Source organism: Bactrocera neohumeralis, unplaced genomic scaffold (genome assembly GCF_024586455.1).
Source record: "Bactrocera neohumeralis isolate Rockhampton unplaced genomic scaffold, APGP_CSIRO_Bneo_wtdbg2-racon-allhic-juicebox.fasta_v2 cluster09, whole genome shotgun sequence".
In the NCBI taxonomy this organism is placed as follows: Eukaryota; Metazoa; Arthropoda; class Insecta; order Diptera; family Tephritidae; genus Bactrocera; species Bactrocera neohumeralis.
This window is the reverse complement of record NW_026089622.1, coordinates 6,433,832-6,452,909: the sequence shown is the minus strand read 5'-3', so window position 1 is coordinate 6,452,909 and position 19,078 is coordinate 6,433,832. Positions and strand designations below refer to the sequence as shown.

The following is a 19,078-nucleotide window of genomic DNA, read 5'->3' as shown; positions in this document are numbered from 1 at the left end:
ACCGATGCGGTGGAGGAGTGGGTTGAAGTCTTCAGCTCGGCGTGTAAGGCTGCGCTGGAGAGGTCTTGTCCGCTGAGATCGCCGAAGGGCAAAGAGAAACCTCTATGGTGGACTATGGAGCTCTCAGATATTAGGGCGTCTTGCAGACGGCTTTTCAACAAGGCCCGCAGGAGTGGGTTATCTGATGACTGGGCTTTGTATAAAGTTGGACTTTCAATATACAAGTCCGAGTTAAGAAAGGCTAAGAGGACCTCGTGGAAGCGCTTCCGTGAAAAAGTGGAAGGCTGTCACGAGTCCTCGAGATTCAGGCGTATTCTCGCAAAAACCCCAGTGTCCCTGGGGTATCTCAAGGACGAAAATGGGAAGTGGGCCCTCAGTAGTGAAGAAACACTTCAAATGCTTGTCGACGCTCACTTTCCGTGTAACATGTCCTCTGTTAGAGGATCTATCGGGGTGCCGCATGACGACTGCGCGGCCTTTGTCAGCATCCTGGATGAGCGGCATTTGACGTGGGCGATTAACTCGTTCGAACAATTCAAGTCCCCGGGACCAGACGGCATCATACCAGCGCAGCTGCAACAAGCTGTTAAGGTGTCATGCAGCTGGTTGGCACCTATCTATGCGAACTGCATCAGATTAGGTTACATCCCGGGGGCCTGGAGACGAGTCAAGGTTACATTCATCCCGAAGGCTGGCAGGGGCTCCCATGTCACGGCCAAGGACTTCAGGCCAATCAGCCTCTCCTCCTTCTTGTTAAAGACTCTGGAAAGGCTGATGGACTGGTATATAAGGAAGAGCATTCCGAGAGACTATTTGTCTAGAGCACAACATGCTTATCGCAAAGGCAGGTCAGTAGACACTGCCTTGCATACTATCGTGTCATGGCTCGAAGAAGCCATTGAAGCCAAGGACTTCGCTGTTGGGACCTTCCTGGATATCGAGGGAGCTTTCAACAATGTCCTACCGGAGGCAGTAGTAACTGCCCTTGACGGTATTAAGGTAGAATCGAACCTCAAGTGCCTCATTCTCAGTCTTCTGTATGACAGAGTGATCGAAACGGAATGGGGCAGCGCGCGTGCGAGGCGTAGGGTAAGTAGGGGAACACCACAAGGTGGGGTTCTCTCTCCTCTTCTATGGATCCTGGTGGTTGACGAATTGCTCAAAAAACTAGAGGATCGCGGCTGCCGGGTGATTGCCTACGCAGACGATGTAGCACTTATGGTCAAAGGAAAGTTCCTTAGCACCGTGTACGAGTTGACGCAGGGATATCTCAGCGATGTAACAAAGTGGGCGGCCGGAAGTGGACTCGCCATTAATCCTAACAAAACGGAAATGGTTTTATTCAGCCGAAAATATAAAATCCCGGCGGCACCGTTGCCGCAGATAGGAGGTATTCACCTGCAGCCGGCGGACTCAGTGAAATATTTAGGGCTCATACTGGATAAGAAGCTTTTATGGAAGCCGAATATAGAGGAGAGAGCAAAAAAGGCATCTATTGCCTTATACTGCTGCAGAGGAGCTATTGGCAAAAGATGGGGTCTCTCACCGAAAGTGATCCTCTGGCTCTATGACACCATAGTAAAGCCCATCTTGTTCTATGGTGTCTTCATATGGTGGAGGGCTTTAGGGAAGACCTCACTGGCCAAAAAGCTCGAAAGCGTTCAACGGGCTGCGCTAATTAGCATATGCGGTGCATTAAGATCTACCCCAACTATGGCACTTAATGCAATTTTGAACATTACGCCGGTGGACATTGCCGGTAGGTGCATAGCCGCGAAGGTGGCTATTAGACTCAGAGAATATGGTTTCTTAAAGGAACGTGCATCTGGTCATTCGGATATCCTTACAAACTTTGACTGCATACCGGATCATCTGGATCATGGAATCGCCGTACCGAACTCTGGCGGCTCCTTCTCTGCCCATATACCGACGAGGGAGATGTGGGTGGGAAGAAGCCGTTGGAGGAGAGGGGCAGCAAGCTTCTTCACGGATGGGTCAAAGCTTGGGGGGAAAGTTGGTGGAGGGGTCTACTGTCGGGAGCTCTCCATCAACTCCTGTTTCAGACTTCCCGACTACTGTAGTGTATTCCAGGCTGAGGTCGCAGCCATCAAGGTAGCAGCTGATTTGCTGTTGCAGTGTGCATCCACCTTTAGACAAGTGACTATTCACTCAGATAGTAGAGCGGCTATATTAGCCTTGAACTCATTCGAAGTGCGTTCAGGGTTGGTCGAAGAATGTCTAACGTCGTTATCTCTAGCAGCCAGATGTTTCGTGATTAGACTGGTGTGGGTGCCGGGCCATAGCGGAATTGCGGGCAATTGCAAAGCTGATGAGTTAGCAAGGAAAGGCACCCGAGAATCATTATCGGTAGAATGGAAACGGATCGGTGCTCCTGTTTCTTCTTGTGGTCTACTACTAGATAGCTGGGCCACGCGGATGCTCGTTCAACGCTGGGCCAGCACCGGCACTTGTGCGGTTGCAAAAGCCTTCTGGCCCAGTATAGATCGCAGGAGATCAAATGATCTCTTAGTCCTCAGTAAGGCCAACATCTCATTGTTAGTGGGTCTTTTAACAGGCCACTGTCCAATTGGCTTACATGCGGTAAGAATGGGTATCTTGCCGGATGCTGAATGCAGATGCTGTTTAGAGGAAGATGTGGTAGAAACAAGCCAGCACTTCCTGCTTGACTGTCCTGCTTTTGGGAGGTCGAGACTAAGACACTTGGGGGCGCATACCTTTGGACACCCCACCGAATTGGCGGGGGTTGAAGTTAAGCGTCTGTGTAACTTTATATTGGCTACAAAGCGCTTCGGCAATCTGTAAGTCCGAATACGGGAGTTTTCATTTAATGGCATCACAAAGGACTAATTTGTTAGTCTACGTGGGATCATCGATCAGCCATGTTTACCTAACCTAACCTAAGGGATCAACACAGCATTTTGCTTTAATCCCAAAAGCTATATTCAGCTATTCAGTACATTGTTTATATAGTATATATGTGAAAATAAAAACGGTGTAAAAATTGGACGGTAGGTTTGGCACCGGTTTTGGGTAAAATCACATATATCAGGACCCGATCTACCGATTTCAACCATTCGGTATATAGCATTCTTTTGTAAAGAGCGAAAACGGGCGAAATCGGACTCTTTCCTTCCCAGTGTATAAATCAGAAGTAATTAATAAATTGGGAAAAACTTTGCACGAATAATGCCTTTAGCATAGGTCACCTTTGACCCTCTGCCTCTAGTAAACTTTTAACATCAAATTTCGGTGAATATGGTATGTCTGTGTGCCTAAAATGGGTTGATTCAATATTTAAGTTACTGTTTAATTCTATTTATTTAACAATAAGGAAAGAGCTTCAAACTGTCAAATACTCAGTGTTACCGTACTAATATATTTTTATAAACTAACAAAAATACAAAAGTTTTACACGGTGTTAGACCGACCAGGATTATTTTTTTGAAACGCGGCTTAAGGCCGCCAACGCAAAAAGAAGTTTTACGCGAAAAAACACACCCCATTGGCGGGTAATAAAAAGAATTTTTGCGATAGACAACTCCAAAAATCCTTTTTTGGGTATAATCAAATTTCTTCATTTACAAAAGATGACGATAAGGTAACAATGATTATTTCACAGACTGTTACCCTTTAGTTGTTGCCAAATAAATAGATTTGAACAATAAGTTTAATATTGATATAAAACAATATAATGTAAAATAAATGTGAACAAACGAATAAGTAAAGTGCTAGTGAATATAAAAATGAAAAATATAAGTGTAAAATTAAATTTAAATGGTAAAAATAGATAATTCAAATAGTGGTAAATTACTATAAGTTTTCTGCGGCTATTACTTGATCTGGAGAACCTCCTCTATCCGACTATACCTTTTTTATTCCCGAAGTCCTGGGACGGTACACTAAAGTTTTCCCAATTATTGTCGTAAAAGACAACGAGGAGGAGATAAAATTATAACTATTCCATTTAATTTTGCTTTTGTTGCATGTTAAGGGGCCAAAATCATATGAAGATGTTCCTACAAACAATAGGATTGTGTATAGCGCATTTATCGAAGTATGTGATGCTAGGGAAAATGCGTCCAACGATAATGAGTAGAGAGTTTGTTTGAATGATCGATTTCTACAACTTCCTTTGGATTTTGTTTAAATTCTTCAATAGAATTTAAATAATAGATTGTCAAAAAAGTCTTGCGGTATTTTCGCTAGTTGGCGCTGAAAGCGCGTAGTTCTAGTCGTCGCATGCTATACCTTTTTGGAAAGCTCATTTCACGCGCTAACACGTGTTTGATTAATTGTCGTTTCTTTTAAGTCGTTCGTGAGTTAGAGCGTCGCAAACATGGAGCAAAATAAAGAGAAAATACGGCATATTTTACAGTACTACTACGATAAAGGCAAAAATGCATCTCAAGCCGCGAATAAAATTTGTGCAGTTTATGGACCCAATACAGTTTCCATTTCCACCGCACAACGATGGTTTCAACGTTTTCATTCTGGTTTAGAGGTGGTCGAAAATGCGCCACGCTACGGCCTGTCATCGAAAATTGCGATAAAATCGCTGAATTGGTCGAAAGAGACCGGCATAGTAGCAGCCGTAGCATCGCTCAAGAGCTGGGCATGAGTCATCAAAAATTCATTTCAATTTCAATAAAAAAAAAATCAATAAAAATATCGCAAGACTTTTTTGACAACCCATTACTATAAACATTGTTAATAAATTGAATATTACATTGGTCGAATTCCGATTGAAGCCAGGGAAGTACCTTCAGGTTCATAAGGTTTATTAGTAAGACGGGGTGGGGGATGGTTATGGGGTGAGTTTTCAATCGATCTTATTCATTCTAAGTACAAATATGCGCCGTTATAAAAAAGTCACGCTCTCAATTTAATTAAGATCACTCTCATTTTGGCCGATATATGCGGTATAAAGTCGCCCGGAAGTTCGAAAATGTTTATATTGGGAAGTATTGACCCGAATCAACCCATATGTAATACTCAGAGATATTACTTACAGGAAATTATTCTCTCCGCATTTGAATTATATATCACACACCTTGGTCAATATTTTCTGTAAAAAATCGACTATAGGCACTGGGGTCCAAATGTTCAGTACCTAGAAGATTAAACAGTTTTTAATGGATTTGGACTAGATTTGGTCATAAGGTGGCATACTCTAAAAGAATTATTCGTGCAAAGGTTAATCTCGTTTATTAATTGCTTGTAGATTTGTACACTCGAAAGGAAAGAATCAGACGGATTTTAAAATTTTGTTATACGGGGAGTAGTCGTATCTGTTGTCCGATTTCGCCCATTTTCATACTATAACATATATAAGGGTCATGTTATGTATCAAACGGTATGTTACGGTCAAGTGGGTCTCGAGATATGTGGTTTCACCTAAAGCTGGGCGTTGCCACACCCATATTTTGACCCCGGCTCCATGAAAACTCCATTATACCATCTAAATTTAATGCCTCTGCATTCATTTTCCACCATCGCACATTGGAGCATTCGGTTTCAAAAACCGGAAAAAACTATTTAAAGTGATTTTATGAAATAAAATGAATATTATTATTATTATTATTTATTAGAGTAATATGATATATTAAACTAACATGAGTAAATACACACTAGCTACCAGGGCCTACGGTGCGATTAAAAGCGTACAATTTTTTTTTTGTTTTTATATACGAATGCTATTCTTATATTCCGAATTTAACATATTGATATTGTGATATATTTTATTTGGTTAAAATTGGTTTAAATTTTGCTGCTCAGATTAATATCGTTGATATATTTTATTACTTTTTTAACGTTTCCGATGTTAATTTCATTTAGTAGAGTTGACGGTACATTAGTACCAAAATTCTTTGCTCGAAGCGCCGATAGGTTTGGGCAATAGTCGAGGATGTGTTGGACAGTTAGGCGGTTTGGACAATACGGGCATACAGGTGGAGTCTCACATTGAAGAATGTGGCCATGCGTGATCACTGTGTGGCCGAGCCTCAGTCGAGTGAAATAGGTAATTTCTTTCCTTGACAAATCCGCTGGGTAAAGCGCTTTAGCACATCACGATTAATGGTGGAGTAAAGATGCTGATAATGGGACCATTCACGATTGATGGTGGAGTAAAGATGCTGATAATGTGACCAGTCTGAAATTTGTTTGTTACGGAGGTGTCTATATATCACCTTCTGTAAATCCTTGCTCGGCGATGCATTAAAAGTTAGACATGGTGATGAGATTGCGTTTTTGGCCGCTTCGTCGGCAAACTCGTTGCCTGGGATGCCCTTATGCCCAGGAACCCAAAAGATTTGGAGTTTCTTTTTGTATTGTATAAGTCTGTCCCTAATTCGGTTGATAATGGAGTTATCGTGGTAAATATTTTTAATTGCTGAGACTACAGACATACTATCTGTGCAAATAACGAAGTGTCCTTTGTTTTTAGTTGCAAATTCTGCGGCTTGTAGTACCGCGACTGCTTCTGCTGTATAAATAGAACAGTGCAATGGGAGCCAACCGGCTGTTATGAGTGTTCCGCTTTGGTGCACTACACCGAAAGTTGTACTGTGGTCAGTTTTTGATCCATCTGTAAATATGGGGATCCAGTTGATCATCTGCCTACTGTTAAAGTGCTCAATGAATAGTTGTTTAAAGCATTCGTCACTGGTGTGTGCTTTAGGGTAGGTGTGTAAAAGCTCGGATACAGAAGATTGTGGTAGCGACCAAGGCGCTTGCTTACAAATTTGATTGCCCATTGGGGGTATTTGAATCTCTAATTCTTTGCAATAGGATATGCACCGACGAATAGTAGATTTGGTGGAGTAGTTGCGTTTGTGGGATGCAGCGAGACGGAATATGTTGAATAGCGTTTTATTTGTGGTATTAATAAACTTTGGGATCAGTCTCCACGTAGCGAGGTCGCGCCTTTCAACAATGGAGGGGAGACCTGCTTCTGCTAACATACATTTAACTGTTGAAGTGGGGAAAACGTTCAAACTACGTCGAACCGCTGTATGGTATGGCGCTTGCAAAAGTTTTATATGTGTGTTAGCGCACCACCCGTAAATAGGGAGTCCATAATCTATTTTTGATAGCATTATTGATCTTGTTATATTAATTAAAGTGTTAGTATGTATACAAAGGTTTTTTGATGATAAGTATTTAATAATATTAAGCCTGGTAGCTAGTTTTTTTCTTAACTGCTGACAGTGCTCTTTGAAAGAATATTTAGAATCAAATATAATGCCTAATATTTTTAAGTTTTTTACATTTTGAATGTTAGTGAGCTCAACATTGATATCAATTGCGGGGCAGCCTTGTTTTCGACAGATGTGCAAAATTTTGCACTTTTCATAAGCAAGGGTGGCTCCGGATCTTAATCCCCATTGTTTGAGTTCGAGTAGTAGCTTTAAAAATGTATTTTTAGTGCTTGGTAAGTCCTTATTTTTAGTATAAAAACAAACGTCGTCTGCATAAATATTTAAATTGATATTTTTGTAGTTTATTGTTATTCTATTTATTTGCTCAAAGGCTATCATAAATAGGACAACCGATAAAGGGGAGCCTTGGGGTATACCGTTATTGAGTGGAAAAGGTTTTGAAAGCTGTCCGTTGATATTAACTTGGAATGCCCGCCCAGTCATAAACGATTTTATGACTTGAAATATCTTTTTCCCAATTTTCCACTCTTTGAGTTGATTTAAAATGACATGAATGCCAATGCGATCATACGCTTTTTCGAAGTCAGTGGCTAACACTGTGATGTGATTTTTTGTTGAGAGCGCATCGGTGATAAAGTGTTGTAGGTGGAGGAGTGCGTCGATGGTTCCATGTTTCTTTTTAAATGCTGACTGGTTGTGACTTATTAAATTATTTTTCAAGAAAAACCACATTAGCCTTTTCGTGAGCATTTTTTCAAATATTTTGCTGAGACAGGAGGTTAGTGAGATTGGGCGATACCCACTTGTACTGTCTTGGGGTTTATTTGGCTTAGGGATTGGTAGTATGGTGGCCGATAGCCACGTGTGAGGATAAAGCCCCCCGTTGAGAATGTTGTTATACAATGAGAGAAGGATACGTTTTGCCGGAAGTGGTAGATTGCGGAGCATAGCGTAGGTTATACGGTCTTTTCCTGGAGACTTCCCTTTAGCGTGTTGCAGAGCAACATCTAATTCTATTTGGGAGAATTCTGTTTCTAGGTAGAGAGCGTTTTTTGTGACTGTGCTGGGGTAATATACTTCGGCCAGTATTGTCTGCTTTAACGTATTATATTCTTCGGAAAAGTTAGTGTCTTGGGCGTAATTACACCAGGCAGAAGCAAAGGCATTTGCAATTTCGGTGGAGGAAGAAAGAAAACCGTTATTATGACGTATCGCAATAATGGGAGCTCTTGGAATACCAGTGAGCGTCTTGATTCTTGCCCAGATCTTTTGTAGCGAAGAGTTTGGATTAATAGTTTCGGTGAATTCAGATATAGATTTCCGTTTTGCTTCTTTGACGCGTTTTTTGAACTGGGCGTTTGCCTTTTTGTAGGCGTTAAGGTTGACAATGTTACAAGAGTTTTTATAAACCTGCCAAAGTTTGTGTTTATTTGTGCGTAATAGACTAAGCTCGTTTGTCCATCATGGTGAGCGTGATTTATGCCCCTTTGGGTTGCTTTGAGGAATCGTTTTGTTGGCTGCTGTTCTAATTATCTTGGTAATTGTGGCTGCTTCTTGGTGAATGTTTACAGGGTGCCACTCTTGTATCGCCTCTAGACAGTGTGTCTGGAATTGATCCCAATTTGCAAAGTCCGTCAAGAATTTTGGAGATCTCTTCGGGTTCTGTACGTTCAAATTATTTTGTAATTCTGTCAGAATTGGGTAATGGTCGCTTCCATAAAGGAAGTTAAGGATTTTCCTCGAACATTTAGGAGTTAGTTGAGGTGAAGCCATAGTGATATCAACATGGGTGAACGTTCTGTGTGTAGAAAAGTGCGTGGCTGACCCGTTGTTTAGCACAATCAGATTCTCCGCGAATATAACATCTATGGCTATTGACAGGATATTTGTATGTATAGCTATTCGTTTGTGCGGAATATTCCGTTTTATTAGTATTGCGACCCCCTGCTTCGCATATCTGTTTTTACTGTCATTATAAAAGTAACCAATATACGTCTTAGGGATTATAGTGTTAGTTACTTGAAAAGGGATGTGGGTCTCTTGAAGGCAAATTATATGAGGGTTAAGATCTTTTATCAATTGCTCTAACTCATTGTAATTGTTGCCATATCCTTTCAAATTCCACTGTATAATTTTTAATGACATTTCAATTGTAAATAAAAAAATAAAAAATAAATTTAAACACTTGAATCTATTATAATATAACTTATAAAATAAAAGATAATTGGGATGTCTAAAGCATGTTTAAGTTGTTTACTTGGAAATGTTGTTTTTTTTTTGATAGGTGAACGTCTCAGTACGCTGGGACTCCCTTTGCTTATTGCTCTATTCATGGTATTTGTTGTAGACGTAGATGTGTCGATATCCATGTGGTGATCTTCTTCTTTTTCAGTTTCTGTTTTCGACGTTTTCTCGCTACCGTAATTGTTGTGTTGATTTAACGTAACAATAGTATGATCTTTTGTTGAATTAGTTGTTGTTGTCAGATTAGTTTTATTTGTTGGCTGAGCGTTGAGTTCTGTTAAAAATTTTTGTATACTGTCTTTGCTAGTAGTTGCTTTGACGGTTTCTTGCGTAATATTAGGAGCTTCTGAAGTAGAGTTGTTGGAATCAGGCGGATTATGTGTATTTACTTGTGCTATAGAATTGTCTTGTATTTTTGTTGTTTGGGCGAATGTAATGGAATTTGTGACTGCGATTGGATTTTGTATTTTGTGTAATTTTAACGCTTCGCGCATAGAACATTTCTTCTCAGTTTTTATTTTAAGAATAGCTTTGGCCTGTTGATATTTGGGGCATGTGTTGGCCGAGGCTGCGTGTTCTCCAAAACAATTTGCACATGATGTTCTGATGCAGTTTTCTGGTTGGTGGGGGGGTAGGTTGCAAGAGACGCAGGCGGGTGCGTTTTTGCACATTTTCATTGTATGCCCAAGTTTCTGACACGATTTGCATCGCATCGGGTTTGGGAAATATGGCCGCACAGTGCATATTTCCCAGGCTATGTTAATTTTTTCCGGTAAAAAACAGGTGTCGAATGATAGTAGTACTGCTCCAGTTGGCTTGACGACTCCTTCAGTTATGCGCGTGAATTTGTGGACGTTAGTGACGTTGTATTGCTTGAGTTCTTCAATAATCTCGTCCTCTGGAACTTGATTTAAGAATGGCGCGTATACTGTCCCTTTAACACAATTTAAATTATGGTGGAGTTCACATGAAACTTGACAAAGGCCCGGTAGAGAATGGGTGTTAAGAAACTTTTTTGCTATTTCTTTATTTTTCACCAGCAGCAATAAGCCTCTATCACGTAGAGGAGTAATTTTGTTTATTTCTATGCTTATAGCCAGGAGTGATTTGTGCACCGCAAAAATGGAGTAGCTACTTAGTGGTTTATTTTCGTCTTTAGATTTTATCACAAGGAATTTGGGGCTATCTTTTTTTGTTACGGGCAATTCTGGGAATTCTTCAATACCGTTTGCTTGCTTTTTTCTTTTTGCACGAGGGCTCGGAGACAATAGAGCAAATCTATTGTTCCCGAGATATTGGGGCCCGGGGGCCATCTCACAAAAGTTTAGTCAAGCACGTGTGTTTACAAATCACTAGATGTACAGAAGTAGCGAAAAAAAAAACAAATACACTATGCACTGGTGCGCGACCCGTGAGAAAAGAGAATTGATGGTAGAGAAAAAACAATTTATGGACTGTTTAACAAGCGTGACCGATCGCGTTGACTGCTAGTCGGTGACTGATAAAATGAATAAAAATGCAGGATTGAATATAATAATGCAATATAAATTAAAACAAATAAGGAAGGGTTAAGTTCGGGTGCAACCGAATATTGAATATATTTGAGTACCTTACATACAATCACCAATCTTATGGATGAAGGTCAAGTGGATGTTCGAAAATCGTGGTAATAGTTATATGGGGCAGGGTCAAGTTTTCGCGCAATTGGTTCTGTATAGGTCCACATATTCTGTACATAGGGGCTTGAACAGTTTTGTTTGGATTTGGACAAGTTTTGGTCAAAAGATGACATACTTTAGGGCAATTATTACCGCAAAATTGCATTCCGTCACATTAATTAATTCTTTATTTGTGTAGTGGAAAGTGAAAGAATCAAATGGGTTTTTAAATTGTGTTATATGGCAAGTAGGCGTGATTGTAGGCCGATTTCGCTCATTTTAACACTGTGACATAGAATTATTTAAATAATGTTACATACTTAATTTAGTCGAAATCGGGCTGTCTGGTTCCGAGATATGGGATTTCACCAAAAAATGGGCGGTGCTACGCCCATTGTCCAATTTTCAAATATTTTCCGAAATTCACTTACGCACACAAAACACCAGTTGCAATTTCCAGAATAATAGAGAGTATCGAGAATAAGGACGTGCGTACAGAACGAAGTGTAGGTTCCGACTACTTGCGTGGCAATATAGAGAGGGCTGAAGGTCAATCATTTAATAGGTTTATTAAAGAAAATCAATTTTTAGTAGCATCGCTGTAGTTTGTAATTCTCACTTTTTTCCGGTTTTTGAAAGAAAATGCTCCTATGTGCATCGGTAGGGATAGTAGTGTTTATCTTGAGCGAATTTGATCATTTATATATTGTATACATAACCCTATAACTATCTGGATAAGTCTTAGGTGATACATATGATATTGATGATAACAACTAAATGAATTTTCGACAAATAGCACAATATTAGTTATATGTATCTTATATATTTTGACATGTATTTTGATTGTTTTTATTCCCTAAAAGATGTATTTGCTAAAGCACCAAGTAAAATTTATTAATAACTCTGGTGCTTAAAGCTGGAATGAACAAAAGTTATGTTTCATATCGGAGTACAAATACACTTGGCTTTTTGTTGAGGGTCATAAAAGGCTTATGTTTGTTTTCATTTCATACTCTGAAAAATGGTTGATAGGCACATCTAGCCTAACGGTTATTTATTTTCTCTTATTATCAGAGAGAAAAATTTGAATTTCGCTTCTACCTACTGAAAAAAGTCGTTTTTTGGGTTTCATGGAAACCTGAAAGCTCTTCAAAAAATATCTGAAACGTTTTTCTCGCCAACCTAACCGCCTAAAAGAGATTAAGGGTTAAAGTTTGGTTATTTGAAAAATAAGAAAACAATTTATTTTGTAATTGAATGAAAAAATTATTATAATTTGGAAAAATTCCTAGTTTTGTAGGAAATTTGCTGCCCTATTTCTTTTAGTTATTTCGTTAAATTTTGGTGTTGAATATTTCTTAAAAGCTTGACTTAATCAAGAAATTATACAGACCATTTTTATAAAGCAAAAATTTCTAAACTGATTTTTTTCATTGACTTATAAAAAAAAACAAATTTGCCTTAGATTTCAATCGTTAATATATTTAAAACAAAACAACCTTTTGAGGCCTTTTTATAGAGCATTCAATTTGCTATACGACCTTCGAAACGAAATATTTTTTCAAATAGTTGGAAGCATTGATACAAATTTTACAATTATAGGCTCACACTTGGAGAGGCGTTCTTAGAGGTGTCTATCAACCAATTTTTCAGAGTACCAAGCGTTTTATTTACCCATGCTAATGACAATATGTTTAAACTTATAAAAGAGGTGAGATACTTACTCCGAAAGCATATGAATGAATTCATCTATTTGGTCTGGAACACCTGTCTTTAAGTTGAGTTCGATTGACCGTACATAACTGCATACAGCACGTTGCATGCAACCTGTTGAGTCTATATTGTTTTGAGTAAGTATATCATCAATTCTATTGATCATATTTGAAAACGATAATAAATCGTTGTCATTTTCACTTCGGCCATAACCAGCATATCCTCCATGGAAAGCACCCAACAACTTTGGAATTATTAAAATAGCGCCAATACCAACCAATGTCCCTAGTACAACTCCTCCCAGGTCCAATTTAATTGGATTGTAAGCAGAAATACCTGTACTTCCCGGATATCCCTAAAAATTATTTAAAATAAAAATTAAATCTGCTATCAATATTAAAGATTATACATATATATGCACAAACATATGTTGTGCATACGTATGTTCGTTTGTTTCCAAAAGAAATAAATGAATATATTATAATGAGGTATAATACATATATTAGAGAAATTAGCACATAGATTTTATACATGTTTTGTAAAAATTTTCACAAGTGCATGGAAAAGCCTTGTACAATTTTACTATATTTGTATACCGATTCTTCAAATATAATTACAAGTCTTACATTTATTGTTCCATATCCAGTTGTGTAACTCAAACGCTGTAATCGATCTTTAGTCGTTTGTGTGTTTGGCTCATAGATGGACTGGCTTTCGTTGAATAGGCGATCACTATTTCCCACAAAATGCGATCTAGTTAAAAAATTTTAAATAAAAAAAGGACTGTTAGCTTAGTTTATTTATATGTTATAATTATTTATCAGGGCATTTGATAATATGTCTAAACAGTTGGTTATTTTTTTTATTTCTTGAAACAAAGCAAAGGGCAACTAAGTTATTCCATTATAACTTTTGTGTAGATTGACATTTTTTGATGCGATCGAACTCATGTCTTGAATAATAATTTGAGTTTTGACATAATAATTGCAACATTACCCTTACCCCATGTTGGTTTTTTATAATGCTTATTCTTAATATTCTCATACATTTGCACTTATTCTCGGATATTAAGATATTGCAATGAAATCAAAGTAGTCAATGTAGTTATTTCATTATTTGGCAACTTTACCCTTGCATCACGTTGACTGTGTTGTTTTTTATGCAATTTCTTAATATTCTTACATATTATATTTCTAATATTTCTAGAATTTGACCAAACCCCAATATTAAGAATATTTTCTTATTTTAGAATTTGACCAAACTCGAAGTATGCTGATTAAAATTACAACACATGTGAAATGTACTTAAATACTTTTACATTTATGTATGTAGATATATCTATTCTTTCTATTTGCTTTACAGTACGTTTATAAGTACGTAAATATTTTTGATAGCTGCAATGATCGATTGCAGACATTGAGGTTAAATTGAGTTGCCGTTTGAAATACGAAGAAGAATAAGAATTGGGTGTAAGAAAACGCGAATGAAAATAATTTACTTGATTTGAAAACAGAAGACTTTAATATAATCACTTAATACTTGTAACACATGTTTTTCAAAGAAGTTTTAGATATACTTATGTATATTAACTCACTCTGAATTGTTAGCATATTTTGGCAATGCTTCACATACTTGTGCCAAAACCGAAGAAAGTAGTATGCAAATCCACAAAATATATGATTTTCTCATCCTTGCTCTTTTCGGGTTATATAACTTTTTTATGTAATAGTTTTAGGGTCTCATAGACTGCAATGACAAACTGAGTCCATACAATAGATGGTTCGCTCTTTTATAGACACATGGAAAATAAATAGCATGAAGTGGAGGGCTTATCACATGGGTGCACATAATTGTAACAATTTGCAATAATTTTGAGTATGTACTCATGGTTGGAGCCACAATGACATTCACATGTAATGTATTTCACAAACTGTGGAAATATTACCACTTTACTAGTGAATGCATCATAACTGTCGCCATAACTATTATAATATTTCTACTGCGCGTTAGAGAAAGTCATTCTACCAAAACCAGCAATAATTTACGAAAAATGCGGTAATGTTTTAATAGCTTAACAAATAATTATGCATAGAGATATTACTGGAGATTTAGTAAATAATTGTTGGTTTTGGTAGAATGACTTTCTCTAAGGTGCGCGTGGAAATAAAGTCTTACATAAGCTTAATAATTTTAGATTCGCTATTGCACAAGCTTTCAGGCATATGTATGTACATCGTTATACCTTTTATAATTATACTGCAACACAGTGTATGAACGGTGACAAATACTTAAAAGAATTCAGTATTTTATTGAGCGCTTAGTTGATATCGATATGTGACACAAATAAATGTTATATTATTGTTCCATAACTAATATTTTCAACTAAAATTGGAAATATTTCATTTTGTCCATGATAACATATGTACTATTATAATTTTTAAAGCGTTACCGCTGTAAATGTATGAAAACTAAATTAAAGTGTGATCGTGAAAACTTTTTGTTCAGACCTAGCGATATTTGATGGAGAACTTAGTTCTGAATTGGCATGTAAAGGTTGAAAGGTTGCACGGATTACTTTATAAGGTCACAAATTTGATAGATTACTCTAATGAATACAAGTATATAAAGCAAGTTTCTGCATTTTAAGCAAAAATTATATGGTGTGCGAACACAGAACAGGTCGCGTAAGACATTTTCAAATTCGCTTTTTCGGTTACCAAACAATTTCAAATATTTTCATATTTTTTTTCAACATCTTAATTTTTTGATTGGTTCCAAATTGGGCTTTTATACTCTTGCTACAGAGTATTTTAGTTTTGTTTTGTAGGTATCACCTAAAACTAAGCGAGATAGATATAGGGTTATACATTAGGGTGTGTCATTCTGAGGCAACCTTTTTTATACCCTGAACAGGGTATATTAAGTTTGTCACGAAGTTTGTAACACCCAGAAGGAATCGTCGAAGACCCTATAAAGTGTATATATAAATGATCAGTATGTCGAGCTGAGTCGATTTAGCCATGTCCGCCTTTCTGTCCGTCTGTCCGTCTGTCTGTCTGTCTGTATATATACGAACTAGTCCCTCAGTTTTTAAGATATCGTTTTGAAATTTTGTTCGGAATCGATCTTCAGTAGTCGAAGTCGATTAAGAATCGGTTCTTGACACTCGAAAAATTGACTATTTGACGAGAAAACTCGATTCTCGAGTAGAATCGGAATCGAGTTTACCATCCCTACTGGCAGCCATCGCGTGCACATATAATAACCTCCGCACAATAACCACCACAAAAAAAATGATTTTTTTCCATGTTATTTATATGAAAAACAGAAAATTTGAAAGAGGCACCGTTAATATTAATATTAAGAGCTCATCTTTTGAGTGACTTTCTTTTTCACATTTTCGAAAGTTTTTGGCCTGTTTTTCAGTTGAAAAAAAGGTTGCCTCAGAATGACACACCCTATTATACATATAGTATATAAATGATCAGGATGACGAGAAAAGTTGAAATCCGTTGACTGGCAGTCTGTCCGTCCGTGCAAGCTGTAACTTGACTAAAAATTGAGAGATCTCTATGAAACGTCACACGTCGGTTTCTTAGTACAAAAAATTTCGAGTTCGTAGATAAGCGTAATCTGACCACTACCACGGCCACAAAGGAGCAAGAGCAAGTGGCACCTGTGACCACTAATTTTGGAAACGAGCGTAATGTATATGTCTCCTAAGCCACTGAAACTACAGTAATCAAATTTTCTGAGTGCAAGTCTTATAAGAAATTCTACTGACAGTGTCACTCCCCATATAACGGACCCATATATCAAAAACCGAATACGTCAGAGATATTAAGTTTTACCTCGGAGATGGCATAAGAGAGCTTAATGGGAGCCGGTGTAAAATTTGGGCGACCGACCAACCGATTTCAAAATTTGGTACATGACATTCTTCCTACATTCTTATGTCACATTGTGAAAACGGACGAAATCGGACAACAACCACGCTTACTGCGCATATATCACAATTTTAAATTATACTTTATTCGTTCAATTTCCAGTACACAAATCAAGAAGCAATTAATATAACGAGAGACAACTTTGCACGAATAATGTCTTTTGTGTTTGTCCCATTATGACCAAAAATTGTTTAAATCCAATAAAAACTGTTCATACCCCTGGGTACGGAATATTTAGACCCCGGAACCTGTGATGTGTGTCATTTATATTACTGAAATTTAAGTATAATCTTTCTCTTATAATTGTATGTCTGTATGTCAAAAATGGGTTGAATCGGCCCAATGGTAAATACCCCCCATACCCTTAATACATAAGAGAGCGTGTTTTACTCATAATCACAGTGTATCTTTGTACTTAAAATAAATAAATATGCGCGAAAACTTGGCTTGGCTATATAACTAATATCAGGATTTTCGAGCATCCGACTGACTTTACGCTATATGATTGGTATTACATCTTAAAGTATTTCCCTAGCTTTGAGTCTTGCAAGTTGCAAGAGTATAAAATGTTGGGTTGCAGCCGAAATTAGCCCTTTCTTACTTGTTAAAATTAATAAGGAATAAGGGGCGGCGAGCCGGCCTCTTTTCCGACGTCGCGCTCAAAGAAGTAGCAACGCGCGCTCGACCTTTTTCTCTTTTTCATCCATCTCGATAGTGATATTGTATTAACGAAATCGTATTAAAATTGTGTTTTTCATCCAAAAAAAAACATAAAAAGCCTTTTCAACTGAACTTGTGATTTTTCTTGTGCCTAATAAAAGCCTTTTTAACTGAACTTGTGATTTTTCTTGTGCCTAATAAATATACACGGTTTATTCCTTCGTTGGAAAGCGAAAAAAAGGTAGTTCTTATTGTGCACGGTGTTGAGCTTGTGGGTTAAGTGATTATGGTCCTTCGAGCCCTAGTGAAAAGCACTATGGGAAATTAGCAAAAAGTTAAACAAATAATAAAGTGAGCAAAAAAAAAAAAAATTTAAGAAAGTGATAAAAACCAAATAAAAGTGAAGTGAAACACATACATAAGTGCACATTACATACATATTAAAAGTACCGAAAAAGAAAAAAAAAAAACAAAAACGGAATTAAGTTATTATAGAGTGGAAAAAAAAACGTTGAGAATCGTGGAAAAATTGTTTCGAGTGCTGCTGCTGAAATTTTCAATAGAATTTTTTGCATAAGGTGTGGAGGCAAAGTTAGAAAAAATATCAAAAAAGTTTTGGGCTTGTGCTAAATAATATTATGTGTATGAACTCGAATTGTAAAAATAGTTGAAATATCACAAATCAGTTCTCGAAATTTGCAAAGCACATTTTTACGTCTTCAATCGGTTGGTATGTTCGTGTGTTAAAATAAAAGAGCCCCACTCGGAAGCAGGCGCAGCCAAATTATTAAAAAACAAAAAAAACAAAAATACAGTTGTAGAGCATCAGCAGAGGTCAATAATACAAGTTATAAATCGCGAAAGTTGGACTTTTTGTGTTCCGTTTCATTGCTACCTGCCATTTAAGGGGGAAAACGCTAGACATATATTCCCTTCACAAATCAAGTTCACAGTTACGAGCGATGCTCAAGTGTGCCAGCTAATTCAAAGTATAAACAAACAATCGATTCTCAAAGCATTTTTACTTATAATAAAATGAGTAAACACAGTTGAGTGAAAAATTAAAAAAAAAAAAAAATTATATTACTACATATACATAAATATATATATACCTACATATATATATAAATATATCAATATATATAGTGCATATTGTGCCTGAGATTGTGTTCAAGATTACTGCAAATCCAAAAACAAAGTTTGTAGTTCAACATAATTTTCAAAGTGTCTGTAAAGGGAGGTTAATATAAATGCAGCTAAACAAAAGGCTACAAAAATACATACATACAAGTGTGAGGTACATGTGAAACAAAAAGTTATTAAAGCTAAAACAAAGTTAAAATAAGTGCAAATCAAAAGGTATAACGGCTATATACATAACACATAACACATAAAAGAAAAACAAAAAACGGAGCGGGCGCGTAAAAACATAAAACAAAACAACAAAATTACCAACCGCGCGGGCGCGAAAACAAAACCAAAGCAACAAAATTACTAACGGCGCGGGCGCGAAAAGTTACACAAAAGAGAACAGGCACAGGAGGGAGGAAATAAGCGCAATTAGTGGGAATCGCCAACGCAGAGCCCTGCACATACATACATATGTAAGTATCCAAAACCCCTGGAGGAAATCTATGTAAGTGGTATCGTTTTCATATAACTATATACTGCTTAT

General features: G+C 37.3%; 1 protein-coding gene across 4 annotated transcripts in view; it reads right to left on the bottom strand.

The window, feature by feature from the left end:
- LOC126763925 (uncharacterized) overlaps nucleotides 1–15,029 on the bottom strand; it is a 28,598-nt gene extending 13,569 nt beyond the window's left edge. Inside the window, exons 1-3 of one of the 4 annotated variants that reach the window (XM_050481697.1) lie at nucleotides 14,972–15,029; nucleotides 13,423–13,549; nucleotides 12,808–13,151 (exon numbers count right to left, since the gene is read on the bottom strand). In XM_050481697.1, the coding sequence (XP_050337654.1) occupies nucleotides 12,808–13,151; nucleotides 13,423–13,549; nucleotides 14,972–15,018 (518 nt within the window). In that variant the 5' untranslated portion in view covers nucleotides 15,019–15,029. Of the gene's footprint in view, nucleotides 1–12,807; nucleotides 13,152–13,422; nucleotides 13,550–13,798; nucleotides 13,903–13,925; nucleotides 14,087–14,390; nucleotides 14,681–14,971 lie in introns of those variants that run through there. The other 3 variants (XM_050481696.1, XM_050481698.1, XM_050481699.1) reach the window with 3 other exon arrangements.
- Nucleotides 15,030–19,078: the final 4,049 nt, after the last annotated feature.